Source organism: Bos grunniens, chromosome 24, assembly GCF_055505025.1.
Source record: "Bos grunniens cultivar Pamir isolate PY7600 chromosome 24, Bosgru_T2T1.0, whole genome shotgun sequence".
Classification (NCBI taxonomy): Eukaryota; Metazoa; Chordata; class Mammalia; order Artiodactyla; family Bovidae; genus Bos; species Bos grunniens.
In genome coordinates this window covers 6,762,748-6,778,187 of record NC_141188.1, presented here as the reverse complement: position 1 = coordinate 6,778,187, position 15,440 = coordinate 6,762,748, and the positions used below count along the sequence as shown (strand labels likewise).

Sequence of the window (15,440 nt, the reverse complement as noted above, 5' to 3'; positions counted from 1 at the left end):
ATTCATTCTTCTTTATCCTCAATTGTGTTTCTAATCTGATTTTTTCCTCCTATTTGTTGATTTTTGACCCAAGAAAGCAAATGAGTCACAATGGTTAATATATTTTCTTCTTCATTTCAGAATACATTTAAATTTAAATTAGTCATCTTTCTTAGAGAACACCATCCAAGGTTATTAATAATATATTAAAATTTGAGATCTTTTTGGGTACCTATATGTGCTTTCATCTCCGTTAGATGGACTGTTTGAGAGGACTGAGATTGTGAGTAATCTGCATACAAAATGCCAGTATTAAAAAGACTATAATCAAGTAAGACAGTGCCTCTTTGGTGATAATACTATTTTTTTTTCCTCTAGTTGCTAGGTTTCAAAGTTGCTCTGTGGGGTAAAGTCTGGATACTATTCCTCTGAAGCTAGTGTCTTTGAGCAGCAGCCAGCAGCAGTGTGATACTATTAATCAAGGCAGCCATCTCAGGTAGAGCTGAGAAAAGGCTGAGTTGAACAGTCAGAAAGACAGTGCGGGCAGGAGTATGCTATTTATGGGAGTGATCCAGTGAAGACATCACATTATTCCTCAGGACACAGTTGAAGGTAAATACTTCTCCATTCAGTGATCTTATAGTCCCCCCATTATGCTAGACGATGTTTGTTGTTGCTGCAAATGCTGGCATTTAACCCAGACTTTTAAAATGCCTCTAATGTGCATGGGAAACCTCAACATCTGATGACTCACAGTAAGAATTTCTGTACCTCTCTTACACACTCATCCTTTGTCTTTTCTGTGATTTATTCAGACACAATGGACATGAGTTTGAGCAAACCCTGAAAGATAGTGAAGGACAGGGAAGCCCAGTGTGCTGCAGTCCATGGGGTTGCATAGAGTTGAACACAATTTAGCAACTGAACAAAAACAACGAACAACAACAGATTCAAATGCAAAAATAAAAATGATTTGAAAATACATTCCCACTGGCATCCATTAGTTCCTGGGTTCATATTTCAAGAACAGAAGCCCCTTGTCATGATTCTACTTCAGTCTGATGTTTATGGTAATGGACGATGCTGTACAATGTATGATTACAGAATGTAACCATGAAACATAAGTGTAAGATGCATTAAGTAAGACAGAAGAATGAAAATTCAGTTTGTAAAGCAAGTAAAACTATGCTGACAAATATGTGTCATGAGTGATGCATAAGTGCAATCTGCTTTTAACATCATTATCATCTTTAGAAAGTGGGAGCTTTGCTTATTCCTTAAAGATGACAAAGGTATCCATGGAGACCTGCCAAGATCAGGATTCAGGTCTTACATTCTCGCTTCAGTGCCGTTAACAAATCATTGAGCATGGGGTTGAGGGTATTCAGGGGAAGTCAGTTAACCTTCCCTGGGTCTTTTCTTTTTCTGTTTGAATTCATAAAGTGTTTGGGATTGAAATACATGACTTCTTATCTAACCTCTTCTTATCTAAGCTCTTATCTAACCTCTAAAATATCTTAGAGCCCTAAAAAAGACATTTTGACAGACATTAGAATATTATTGAATATGCCCTAAAGCACCTCTCAACACTGAACTGGGGATACCATCTAAGAAATGTGTGAACTAAGAAAAATATCAAGGTGCTTTCTCACTATTAGAGTAAGCAAGGGCTGGTCACTGGTTCACATCTCTAATCTTTACTGCATATGTGTGTGCTGTGCTCACTCGTGCCCTATTCTTTGTGGCCCCATGGACTGTAGCCCCCCAGGCTCCTCTGTCCGTGGGATTCTCCAAACAAGAATACTGGGGTGGGTTGCTATTTCCTTCTTCAGGGCATCTTCCTGACCCTGGGATTGAACCTGCATCTTTTACATCTCCAGCATTGGCAGGCGGGTTCTTTACCTCTAGTACCATCTGGGAAGCACGATACATACACAGTATGATACAATCCCATCATTCTTTAAATAAGTAGAACTTTAAAGACTCACAGATCTCCACCTTTGAATTGAAAGGCGCTTCGTCTTCCCTCCCTCCTGTCCAGCCTAGACACTTCCCCTACACCATTCACATCTGATGAGAACCCATTTCTCATATATTTTCCATGGAAGTTCATTCAATGTTGTAATATCACACTTTCTATGAGCTAGACACTTTCCCCTGAATCACAGTCAAATGGCTTCATATAATTAATTTAACATTAATCTTACTTCTCAGACATTAATCCATACCACCACTCCCCCAAGTTTAAGGTAGTTGTCACATTTTGGACAAAAGAAATCTCTAGGATAGGGATACCTTCTCCTTTAGCCTTTCCCCCTGACTCTAAATGCTTCTGCATCTGGATCAGCCGCTCCTAGCTAATTACTCTGCTCTCATTAATAACACTCAGAAAATAACAGGCTGTGCAATTTGCATTTTGACCACTGCAGCTTCCTGTGAGAGTATCTCCTCTGAGCTGCTTATTGCACATCTGTTACCACAAGCTAAGACTGCATTAGATATTGTTGTCAATGATTTTTAAAAAGTATTGGCTTCTATTGAGGTTAAATGAAATAAAATCTTAGGAAATCCTGAAGTCTGGGTTCCTTTGCTTGACATATGAAATGTAAGAAGACATTTTGTAATTTATCCTTACTAAATTATAGTGCAGTTTTGATAAAAATTGCATATTTTGTAATATTTTAATGACTTTATTATATCATTTAATGCATTAACTAGACCTGCCATATATGTTAAACTAGAAAGAAGTTCTTAGTCTATAATTATCCAAGGCTGATAAAAATATTGAATAAGGTATAATCTGATCCTCACCAAAAGCACAATCGATTGGATTTAGAAGAGTACTCATTGATGAAAACACCACATGTGCTACCTTCTAGCCTGAATTGATTTAAATTCTAAGCAAAAAAGTGAGTTTTTTTTCCTCCAGATATCTTGCTGAAATAAAGATGTGCTACCTCTAACATTTTGATCAGTTCCTGAAAGGAAGACCAAGATAACAACTTGCTGTTTAAATTTGCAACAATCCAGGATGGGAGACTTAATCTGTGATGGTATCAAGATTCAGAAAGACTGAGGGACATTCCCTCCTTCTGGTGCCATAGAATTCTCCAACTGGGTAAGTAGAGAGCAATTTAAAGCCAAAACCATCCATTCATAGTGCAAAGCAATCATCTGGTACATTTAACATTTTTGGATTAAAAAAAAAAGATAGTGGCTGCTGCAGCTAACTTTGAGAAATCCTTGACATTTCAAAAACATTTTGTCTTTTTTTTTTCTTATGTACAGTTTCAAATGACAAGGTACTGATTCCATAAAGCTGAATTTCTTGGGGTTATTTTTCATTTGCATACATTTATCAAGCATAAATTACTCAGGGTTTCTGAAGAACATTCCAAATATATGTCTATTCATATGACTCATTACTTGTAAGAACATGATTTTCTAAAATTGCTGTGCTTTTGCCCATAACTCTGGGTATCATCCATTGTGCCATTTAAACTATTTTCTGGAACTTTTTCTGTTTACTCTCTTCCCAATCAATTCTTCCTCTTCATCTAGTTCACCTGGAACTCTTCAGTCACAGACCTATTTAAAATCAATGGGACTGCAAGAGAAGCTTACTAAAAAGAACCTACCAAATATTTTTACAAAGATTTTTAAGATTTAAACTCAAACATCATCGGAAACTGCTGCCTCCGTTCCCTGGCTTCCTAAGATCTAACCCAAAGACAAATAGAATTAATCATACCCCAGTTTAGCAGTGTGAAATGTCTTAAGTAAGGCTACAGTGAATATGCTGATAACTGTGTTGCTGTGTTAGTCCCTAAGTCCTGTCTGACTCTGTGCGACCCCATGGATTTTAGCCCACCAGGCTCCTCTGTCCATGGGATACTCCAGGCAAGAGGACTGGAGTGGGTTGCCATTTCCTACTCCAGGGAATCTACCTAACCCAGGGATCCAACCCGGGTTTCCTGCATTGCAAGCAGAGTCTTTACCATCTAAGTCACCAGGGAAGCCCTGCATATGCTGATGTAAGTAATCAAAAGGCCATATGTAACTCTCCTGTTTCTGGATCAAAGAGAAGGAAAGGGAATCTAAGCGGTTTGAACAACTTATTAAGGCTCAAGCTGCATGAAGGAAACACCATTTACAGTGCATGAGATCTGCACCCTCCGACCCACTGGAAGGCCGAGCAGCGAAGAGCGGAGACACTTACGTTCTTGGAAGGACGTGAAGAGCATCTGGAAGCGGCTGTTTCGGCTGCCCTCGTCAGCCCACATGCGGATGACCCCGAGCCCCGTGCGGAGCATCACGTCGTTGGCCACCGTGCTGCAGAACTTGGCTTTCAGGTCCTCCACCGAGCTGCTTCCGTCATACACTGCCACGAAGTTCCTCTTGCATTCGTTGGAATTCTGCATCTCATAGTCCAAGAACCTTAAGTAGATCTGTAAAACAACAGGGAAGATGCGATAATTTCCCTGAAAAGAGGGAAGTAGCTCAGTAAGCACCAGGGCTTCCTTTCTCTTCCTCAGTCTCACAAGACAAGCTTGATTGCAATCAGTCTTATTATTTTGTCCCTGTGGGTGGTAGAAAGAAAAGACCTATATCACTCAGATCAACTTCTGCTTAATACTTTTTTCAAATGTTATTATCCCTTCTTTTAGGTATTTTTACCCAAATAATCCTTATGTCTTCTCTTTTCTGGAATCAGTTATTAGTTTTCATACTTACTATTTTATTTTAATCAGCACAAACGTGTTTTAAATATTGTTGATATGTTCTTGTTAGAGTTCCATGACTTCAATTTATTTCTAAAAATGCGTGGAAATGCAACATTTGTACTAATATCAAACAAAACCAGGAATGGCATCAAAAGATAGTCTCTACTTTTACTTTGCTTAAATTATTTCACATAACTACACTGCTTCATTTTTAAGATAGAGTATATATATTTTAAAATACAGCTAAATCTGTGGTCATTCTAACCATAACACAGAGTCAAACCATCTAGTTAAGTCCATATAAATAAAAATTAAATTAACACTTAATAGGTAAAATGGACTGTACAACCTGCTTTAGAGATTATTGTTAAATACTCCCCCAAACTCTATAAAGTGGTGCATTTATTATTATACTCAGGAAATGCAGACTTGGATGATATAAATTACAAATTAGACACAGGGTCCCTCAAGCCAGTCTGTAGTCCTTTTATCATATTACACTGCTTCAGACATACTGTTTTAAGAGCAACAGACATTACTTGACTCTCCATGAATTTGCATTAAAAACTGAAAGCAATTAATCCAACCAATGATAAATATATATAATGGACTACTACTCAGCCACAAAAAAGAATGAAATCCTGCCATTTGAAGTAACATGAATGGACCCCAAAGGTATCATGCTGTATGAAGTTAGGTAGAGAAAAACAGACATTATTTCACACATATGTGGCATCTAAAAACCAAACTAAACACAGTTTAAAAAAAATCAGTCTGTTAGATAGAAAACAACAAAACCAAACCAGAATAGTTGTTACCAAAGGGGAAGTGAGTTGAGGGTGGGCAAGACAGATAAACAGGGTCAACCATATGGTGATGGATGGTAACTGGTCTTGAGGCGGCGATGACCTTGCAGAGTATGTAGGTGGCGAATTATAGTGTCGTATGCCTGTAACTCATGTAACAATAATATTAAAAAATGACTTCTTCCATTCTCCAACCACAGTGGCATTAATCTCCCTTTGTGCTACAATAGTATTTTGAACATACTTTAAGCTTTAGTTACAGGTCATCCGTAACTTTTGTTGAACTGTGTGCTCCTAAAAAGCTGGGACACTGGTGTACTTATTTTATTTTCAGTGTTTGACCATGTGTTATGTATGTTAAACACTCACCATAAAATTTAATGGATGTACGTTTAATGACTGACTATAATTTTGTTTTCTTTATTGACTTCATTTTTTCAGCATCCATCACATATCTATTGGGCACCTACACACCAGACTTTGAGTGCTATAAATCATGATAATTATATATATAATAAATGACAATTTATTATTTGCAGAGGAAATGGTATGCAATAATTCTCAAGACAAGTTATTTATAATATAACTCTAAATTATGACATAAAAGCATATATGTAGTATGATGTAGACGTATAAGGAACTGACTGAGTAAAATGTGAATCTTAAGTCAGGAAATCTTCATATAGTTCTCAGGAGTAAGAACAAAACAGAAAATAGGGAGAAATAGACAAAACTGAGAAGTAATGGCAAACACCATAGTTTTATTATGCTTTGTATGGTGAGAAGGTTTTCATGTATATGTGATCTGTAAAATCTCAGTTGGAAGCTATACCAAAACTCCCAAATACTTTATACTGATTTTAAATTAAGTGACATTGTTGTTGCTGTTGTTTAGTTGCTCAGTCATGTCCAATGGCTCCTCTGTCTTTGGGATTTCCCAGGCAAGAATACTGGAGTCATTCCCTTCTCCAGGAGATCTTCCTGACCTAGGGATTGAGCCCGGGTCTCCTGCATTGGCAGGTGGATTCTTTACTACTGACCCACCATTACTACAGCCTTATAAAACCTGTAGCCTAAGAAAACCTCCTGTTTATCATTCCCAGGTTATTGCTTTATCTTATTCTTTCAAAAGTTCAAATATTACTCATGTAGCCTATCTTAGATCTACTCTTCCCAACCAAATATTGCATTTCAGAAAATTATCCAGAAAATTCTACTGTCCATCCTAGGAAGGTATATCTGCAAATATCAAACAAGTTTCTACTAACTAGTTTGTTTTTCAAATTTTCACATGGATTTGTACAAAGGAATTGTATCTGTCATTCACATGATCTTTGCCAGGAAGCAAAGGAGACCAAATAGCTTACTTAAGGAAAATAAATCAATATGAGAGACTTAAACAGGATTAAAATCCTGAACTCTTATTTTAAAGATCTTTTCATTAGGCCCATCCTGATTAAAAGTAAACAAATTGAAAACTGTATAAAAATATAAATAACTATAAAGTCTAAGTATTCTTGGAAGGTAGAAGAACTTAAATGCAACAAAAATCAAATATATATTTATATTCTCAAATAGTACACAATGATTCCAGCATATTTAATTAGCCCTCAGAGTAATATGCAATTAGAATTGTAAACACACGTAGTTCATAATAGAAGACACTGAGCAGAGTGACTGAAAATGCCTCCCTCCAGTGTTCCTACAAAATTATAAGAAACAAACATGATGCCCACAGAAAGAAAAATAATTAAGGTGATTGTTCAACTAATTCAAGAAAGAAAGATTTTTGATTGTGTCATATTTTCAGGTTGATTCAGGGGTGAATATGTCTGGACAATTATTTCAGGTTTATTTCTGACTCTGAATAAAGAAACAAAACTTAAAATGCTAACTATTTGCATCGTACATTGACAATAACTCAAGACACTGTGCAAAGGCATTATTTCACTCAAATCTCTCCGATAGCGATGCACACTATTATCAAAACTATTTTAAGATAAGATGGCATTTAAAAAAGCAAAGTGATGCTCTTAAAGCAACACAGGACCTTAAGTAATAGATCAGTATTCAACTCAGTTCTGCCTGACACTTTTCTCCTTAGTACCAAACTTTGCAGACTCAGATAAATTTTTTTGAAAATGTTCAGACTGATAGTCCAGAAAGAAAGTTATAGTCCTAAACAAAAACAAACTACAACAAAATCAACAAGTAAGCAAGCAAAACAAACCATTTCTATTTTTCTTAAGGGACTAAGAAACATACTGATGATTGACATATGAATGAAATTCACAGAAAACAAATGTGTCCCTTTGAAATAAATGGCTGTTTTAAATTTTCTTTAAAAATAAGATATCTTATAGAAGAACATTGATATAATTAAAAAGGTGATTTGCATAGTTAGCCCTTGTTTTCTCATTTGACATTTTCCATGGGAGGTGAATGGTGTGCACTCTTACAAGAACCTGCATGGCTGAAGTGGAAGAACTTTCTATATTTAAAGACCATACTTATTAGAGCTATTTCAAATCCTAAAAGATGATACTCTGAAACTGCTGCACTCAATATGCCAGCAAATTTGAAAAACTCAGCAGTGGCCACAGGACTGGAAAAGGTCAGTTTTCATTCCAATCCCAAAGAAAGGCAATGCCAAAGAATGCTCAGACTACCACACAATTGCACTCATCTCACACGCTAGTAAAGTAATGCTCAAAATTCTCCAAGCCAGGCTTCAACAGTATGTGAACCATGAACTTCCAGATGTTCAAGCTGGATTTAGAAAAGGCAGAGGAACCAGAGATCAAATTGCCAACATCCATTGGATCATCAAAAAGGAAGAGAGTTCCAGAAAAACATCTACTTCTGCTTTATTGACTATGCCAAAGCCTTTGACTCTGTGGATCACAGTAAACTGCGAAAAACTCTTCAAGAGATGGGAATACCTGTAACCTGACCTACCCTCTAAGAAATCTGTATTCAGGTCAGGAAGCAACAGTTAGAACTGGACATGGAACAACAGACTGGTTCCGAATAAGAAAAGGAGTACGTCAAGGCTATATATTGTCACCCTGCTTATTTAACTTATATACAGAGTTGCTGCTGCTAAGTCACTTCAGTTGTGTCCAACTCTGTGCGACCCCATAGACGGCAGCCCACCAGACTCCCCCATCCCTGGGATTCTCCAGGCAAGAACACTGGAGTGGGTTGCCATTTCCTTCTCCAATGCATGAAAGTGAAAACTGAAAGTGAAGTCGCTCAGTCGTGTCTGACTCTTAGCGACCCCATGGACTGCTGCCTACTAGGCTCCTCCATCCATGGGCTTTTCCAGGCAAGAGTACCAAAGTGGGGTGCCATTGCCAGGCTGGATGAAACACAAGCTGGAATCAAGATTGCTGGGAGAAATACCAATAACCTCAGATATGCAGATGACACCACCCTTAAGGCAGAAAGCAAAAAAGAACTAAAGAGTCTCTTGATGAAGTCAAAGAGGAGAGTGAAAAAGCTGGCTTAAAACTCAACATTCAGAAAACTAAGATCACGGCATCTGGTCCCATAACTTCATGGCAAATAGATGGAGAAACAATGGAAACAGTGAGAAACTTTATATTTTGGGGGCTCCAAAATCACTGCAGATGGTGACTGAAGCCATGAAATTAAAAGACATTTGCTCTTTGGATGAAAAGTTATGACCAACCTAGACAACATATTAAAAAGCAGAAACATTACTTTGCCAACAAAGGTCTGTCTAGTCAAAGCTTTGGTTTTTCCAGTAGTCATATATGGATGTGAGAGTTGGACTATAACGAAAGCTGAGTGCTAAAGAATTGATGCTTTTGAACTGTGGTATTGGAGAAGACTCTTGAGAGTCCCTTGGACAGCAAGGAGATCCAACCAGTCCATCCTAAAGGAAACCAGTCCTGAATATTCATTGGAGCGACTGATGCTGAAGCTGAAACTCCAGTACTTCAGCCACCTGTTGTGAAGAACTGACTCACTGCAAAAGACCCTAATGCTGGGAAAGACTGAAGGCGGGAAGAGAATTGGGCAACAGAGGATGAGATGGCCGGATGGCATGATTGACTCAATGGATGTGAGTTTGAGTAAACTCCGGGAGTTGGTGATGGACAGAGAAGCCTGGCGTGCTGCAGTCCATGGGGTTGCAAAGAGTCAGACACGACTGAGCAACTGAACTAAACTTATTAGAATGCTATTCATAGAGGAATTGAACAATTACATTCACTGGATATTATATCGGAGAAGGCAATGGCACCCCACTCCAGTACTCTTGCTTGTAAAATCCCATGGATGGAGGAGCCAGGTAGGCTGCAGTCCATGGGGTCGCTAAGAGTTGGACACGACTGAGAGACTTCACTTTGACTTTTCAGTTTCATGCATTGGAGAAGGAAATGGCAACCCACTCCAGTATTCTTGCCTGGAGAATCCCAGGGACTGGGGAGCCTGGTGGGCTGCCGTCTGTGGGGTCGCACAGAGTCGGACAGGACTGAAGTGACTTAGCAGCAGCAGGATATTATATATTTCCATTACCCTATTTTCAAGTTGATAGATTTGTTCCCCCAGGTTCTGAAAGGTGATAGTTAGATAAATTGTTTTGACTAAAATTATCCCTAAAAAAAAAAAAAAAAATTTAAAAAAAAATTTTAAAAATAAATAAAATATCCAATGATAATTAGCTTTACTGGGTACAGAGTTGTTACTGCACAAACCAAATCCATTAACTAGACCAGTGATCAAGTTTTCCCATTCTAGCTATAGTATATAGCACATTAAAAAAACCTTCCCACATTAGGATTTAAATGATATTTTGTCAGCTTAAAGCTCATGCCATAATATTACTAAGGAGAAAAATGCCATGTGACAGTGTTTTACTTAAGGTCGAAAACAATAGAAAGCTTGTTAGTGTGTCTGCTGAAGAAAAGAGAAAGTGATAAACAGAATCATATATAACTTCAGTAAAATAGTCAGATTGCAATCTTTCTCAGTGCATCATTTTGATGAATTCTTCTTTCTAATCAATCACAAAGAGTTTGAGCTGACAAAATGATTTGTGGAATAGGACTTGGGAGGCTTCAGAACATATAAGCAATTTCTAGTAATGTCTGTCTTCCAAGTCACACTAACAGGAGAGTAGAATCCCTTTTGCATATTTAAACCAAGGATATCTGGCTAACAATTTACTAACTTAATATACTTGCAAACATTTACTATCAACCATTCAACCTGCTTCCATCGTCTGTCTCCCAGTGATGTGCGAAAGACAAACACTGTTCGGGGTCATGTTTTAAGACTTGCCAGAACGGTTTTGTCCATGATAAATATAAACTAAATACACCACAGTCTGAGAAACACTGACTACAGTTTCAATATTACTTTACATTTTGATAGATAAAGCTACATTCTAAAAAGCTTGTTGCCCAGGACTTCTGTGGTTGCTGTTTGTGGCTGGACTTGCAGGGCCTTCTAATTTTAAGTAGTATACCCCATGAATTTGGAGGAGAGCAGCATGCCCTTTATTCAGAGGAGAAAACCAGAACATCACACTGTGTTCTGAAGTGTTGAAAAAACACACACTCCACACAACAAACCCAGATAAAACAACATTAATGTGATTTTCTGGCCTGCACAGACAAGCATCTCAGTAACTTTCCAAAATCTGATGCTACAAACTGTGATTTCATTTAAAAACAAAGTTGAAGCATAACACTGTCATAGGTAGTTCTCTTGTCAGTTAAAATTTTCATGTCGTTCATCCAATTTTTATTTTAATTTTTGGAGATAATAAGGGCAGGCTCAGTCTTTAGAGCCTCTAAGCTTACCATTGTCATCAATTTTTGCTGCTACCCTTTGCTTATGCATTAATTTTCTCCTTGCTCCCATAACAAGTCACCACAAAGTGAGCAGCTTTAAACAATGTTGTTGTGTGGTTGTGCTCAGTCGTTCAGTCTTTGCGACTCCATGGATTATAACCTGCCAGGCTCCTCTGTCCATAGGATTCCCCAGGCAAGAATACTGAGTGTGTTACCATTTCCTCCTCCAGGGGATCTTCCCAACCCAGGGATCAAATCCACGTGTCTTGCATCTCCTGCATTGGCTGGTGGATTCTTTGCCACTGCCCTCCCTGGGAAGTCTGCTTTAAATAATGCCCATGTATTATCTCTAAGTTCTGTAGGTCAGAAGTATTGGTGAGCTGCACTGTGTTCTTTGCTAAGGTCACATGAGTCTGAAAACTCAACTTCACTATAAAATATTAATTTATTGTATTTGTAAATTTGTTCTTTTTTGTCTTAATATTATTCACAACATTTTGAATTAAGTAACATTTAAAAAATTATTTTGAAGCTTTAAATGATGGATAGTTAATAAAAGTTATAGTTTTATCCTCCCCAAACCTTAATTATTAAATAAATAATCTTAAATTTATATGTTTATAAGTCTTTTGACTTATTTATTTTCCTGTCTTAACAAAGTTGTTGATTTCCCCAAACACTGTGGTTTTGTGACATCACACTGGATTGGGGGTCAAGAGAGCAACTTGCTTCAATCCTTCTACTAACTAATCAAATATCTGAGCAGTTAGTTATCATAGATTCATCAGGTTTTGGTCTTAAAAGGAGGTTAGTATTATCTATGCCAAAGAATAACTTGACTTTTTAATTATCATACAAAATCCCAGCCAAACTTTATTGGATTCCTCCCGTGAATTCTCAACTTGATCTTTGGACATCTCCATTATTAAAATAAAAAACAAAAAACCTTCTTTATATTTAATATTTCTCTAGATCCAAGCATTCAAATAAATTGCAGTACTTAAAAAACATGCGAATTAAGTCTTATCCTCTTAATTCTATTTCCTGACGGTTCTTTAAATGTTTATAGATTGTCACTATGTCCAGTTATATATATATATATATATATATGTATATATATCAGTTTATTTTTTCCATGACTGTTAACTGAATGACAGATTTTTCCTGGCACTGGGTACCTAGAGAGAAGGGCCTTCCCAGATGGCACTAGTGGTCAAGAATCCACCTGTTAATGCAGGTAGACGTAAGAGACACAGGTTCCATCCCTGGGTTGGAAAGATGCCCTGGAGGAGGGCACAGCAACCCACTCCAGTATTCTTGCCTAGAGAATCCCATGGACAGAGAAGCCTGGCAGGCTGCAGTCCATAGGGTTGCAGAGTTGGACATGACTGAAGTGACTTAACACACATGCATGTACCTAGAGAGAAATAAGGTCCAACCTTCACGAAATTAACATTGTTACCATAATTGGCTCATCCAATATCCTTCCTTAGTGGTTCTTTACTGAACCAGATCCAGAACGAGACACAATTAATATGCTCCAATCTCACTTGCTCTAGAATCTATATGAAAGCCAAAGAGTTGCTTGCTCTTGCTGCTGCTGCTACTGCTAAGTCACTTCAGTCGTGTCTGACTCTGTGTGACCCCATAGACAGCAGCCCACCAGGCTCCCCCGTCCCGGGGATTCTCCAGGCAAGAACACTGGAGTGGGTTGCCTTTTCCTTCTCCAATGTGTGAAAGTGAAAAGTGAAAGTGAAGTCGCTCAGTCGTGTCAGACTCGTAGCAACCCCATGGACCGCAGCCCACCAGGCTCCTCCGTCCATGGGATTTTCCAGGCAAGAGTACCTGTGTGGCCTGCCATTGCCTACTCCGAAAGAGTTGCTTACAGATACATATTTCAACATCTCATTGTTAACCAACTTCACTATCCTGACTCTGCTTATTCATCTGTTAAACACACTTATCAGTAATGGATTTCCAACTTTCTTTCTGGCTCTGGTATTCCAATTTCTAAGAAATCTGGGTTAATCACATTCTAATTAAAGGCAATCATCTGTATTACAATTCTCAAACAAAGGCGGTATCAGATAGTTTATTTTCTATTTATGAAAGGGCTGAGAAGCGACATACACTTGACGTAAATTTTAATGGAACCCCAGTAAGCTATTTAGCACTTTCATTGTGTAATATGCTGCAGTCACCAGTTATCATTCACATATTCACAGGAGCCATTTCAAGCTTAACTTGTGCTTTGATAGTCTGTTCTCCTAGGCTGCTAGGACCTCCATATAAATAGAAACCCCAAGTAAAGCGTCATCTCCACTTCTTGCTTTTTTCGACAGTTATTCAAAGCCACTTCCTATCCCCTAACCTTTAATTTAACAGAGAAGGCCTGTCACAATAGAGCCATCTTTGTCCAGCTCTGCAGGCGGCTTCCCCTTTGGGTCACAGAATGCCAGATTCTGTAGCAGGCAGGTACACCTGGCATTGTTCTGGGATTTTACAAAAGATGGTCTATTTACCAGCTGGAAGGAAACGGTGTGTGCGCTTTCACTGACACCCTCTCTTTGACACTGCGGTGACAATGATGCCAGTTATGACCATGAGGTGGGGCTCAGATACTTCCTGTTGAAAAAAAAATCTAAAATAGCTTTCACTCATAGAGTTGAAGGAAAATGAATAGCACACGTGAATCCACGAATTAAGTAAGAACATAATAAACTGCAATTGAACTCTCACATAATCTTTGTAGTAGGTTGGGTTTTATGTCCCCAGTAGCCTTGGATTTTTCTAATGGAAATATTACTATGTCTTTCGCCATAAATCATAATTTTAACAAAGTTAATTAACCTTTTAAAAGAATTGTTCTGATGTAGAGAGACCTGTAGTGGTAAAGCTGGAAAGTGGACTATGGTCTGAATCTCCATCACCAGAAGTTTGGGAAAAATATGCCACACTTCCAAATTATATGCAAACCCCAAAGACATATGCATAGGAAATCAAGAGAAGAAAGATAAAAATATTTCCTGAAATATTTCCTGAAATATTCCTCCAACTCACATGGAGATGAGTCTTATTTTTCCCTCACTTGGAATATCTAGCCACAAATTCTTTCATATCTAGCCTGGGGTGACAACTCTGTCCTTTCTAGACAAGGAAGATCTGTTTTTTTGAAACATCTGACCACATCACTTTGCTGTTTCACAGTCTTGTATGTATCACGAAGAGGAGGGCATGGCAAGCCACTCCAGTATTCTTGCCTGGAGAATCCCATGGATGGAGGAGCCTGGCGGGCTATGGTCCGTGAGGTCTCAGAGTCGGACATGACTGAAGGGACTTGGCACACACATACGCACATGCATCACTAACGCTCTCAGGATGAATCTGGGCTCTTGAAGGGCACTAACAGAATCCTTCAGCTTAACGATTCACCTCCGGAATTCTGCTTTCACGTGGTCACATGCAGTTAATCCCAGAGAGTGGGGATCTCTTATGATCCCATGACCTTAGGGAAGCTATTTACTCTACCTATCAAGGCAAGTCCCACCCTGTCTACCTAAGAGCATCATTCCTCATCAAAACTCAGAAGATGCCTTGCAATGCAACTTGATCCTACCTTTGATTCCCCTCACCAGGGGCTAGTGGTCTTCTCCTTCACTCTACTACACCTTATAAATACCTCAATGATCTTATTTCATGGATTATTTTGATACATAGTTGTCTAAAAATTAAACTGGAGATATGACAGCATAATTTTTCATTTCTTCACCATAGTGCTTGAGAGTTTATATACATACTAGGCCAATTAATTAAATGACAAACTGTTCAACTTCAATAAACCAGCAACTCTAAATCTAACAAATCAGTAAAGCCTTATTGTAACTATATTCTACTTCTAAAGGATGACAATAAAGGGAGAATAAGCAAATAATCAACACACTAAACCAGTGATTGCTACTGGTACAAAATTCTCATCCCAGTATTTCTTAAGACACATCCATAATAGCATGAATAGAGTTGTCCTAAACAAGTGTTTCCAAAACAGAGATCGGAGTCTGAATCTGGACTACAATGCTACACACCAGAAATACATGACTTTGTGAGCC

At 38.2% G+C, this 15,440-nt stretch overlaps 1 protein-coding gene across 3 annotated transcripts in view; it reads right to left on the bottom strand.

The window, feature by feature from the left end:
• NETO1 (neuropilin and tolloid like 1) overlaps positions 1-15,440 on the bottom strand; it is a 101,648-nt gene that overhangs the window by 28,432 nt on the left and 57,776 nt on the right. For all 3 annotated transcript variants that reach the window (XR_015153388.1, XM_086372126.1, XM_086372127.1), the window contains exon 7: positions 4,199-4,427. Coding sequence is in view for 2 of the 3 variants with exons in the window: in XM_086372126.1 (XP_086228252.1) it covers positions 4,199-4,427 (229 nt within the window). In the remaining variant the exon portion in view is untranslated. The remainder of the gene's footprint in view (positions 1-4,198; positions 4,428-15,440) is intronic.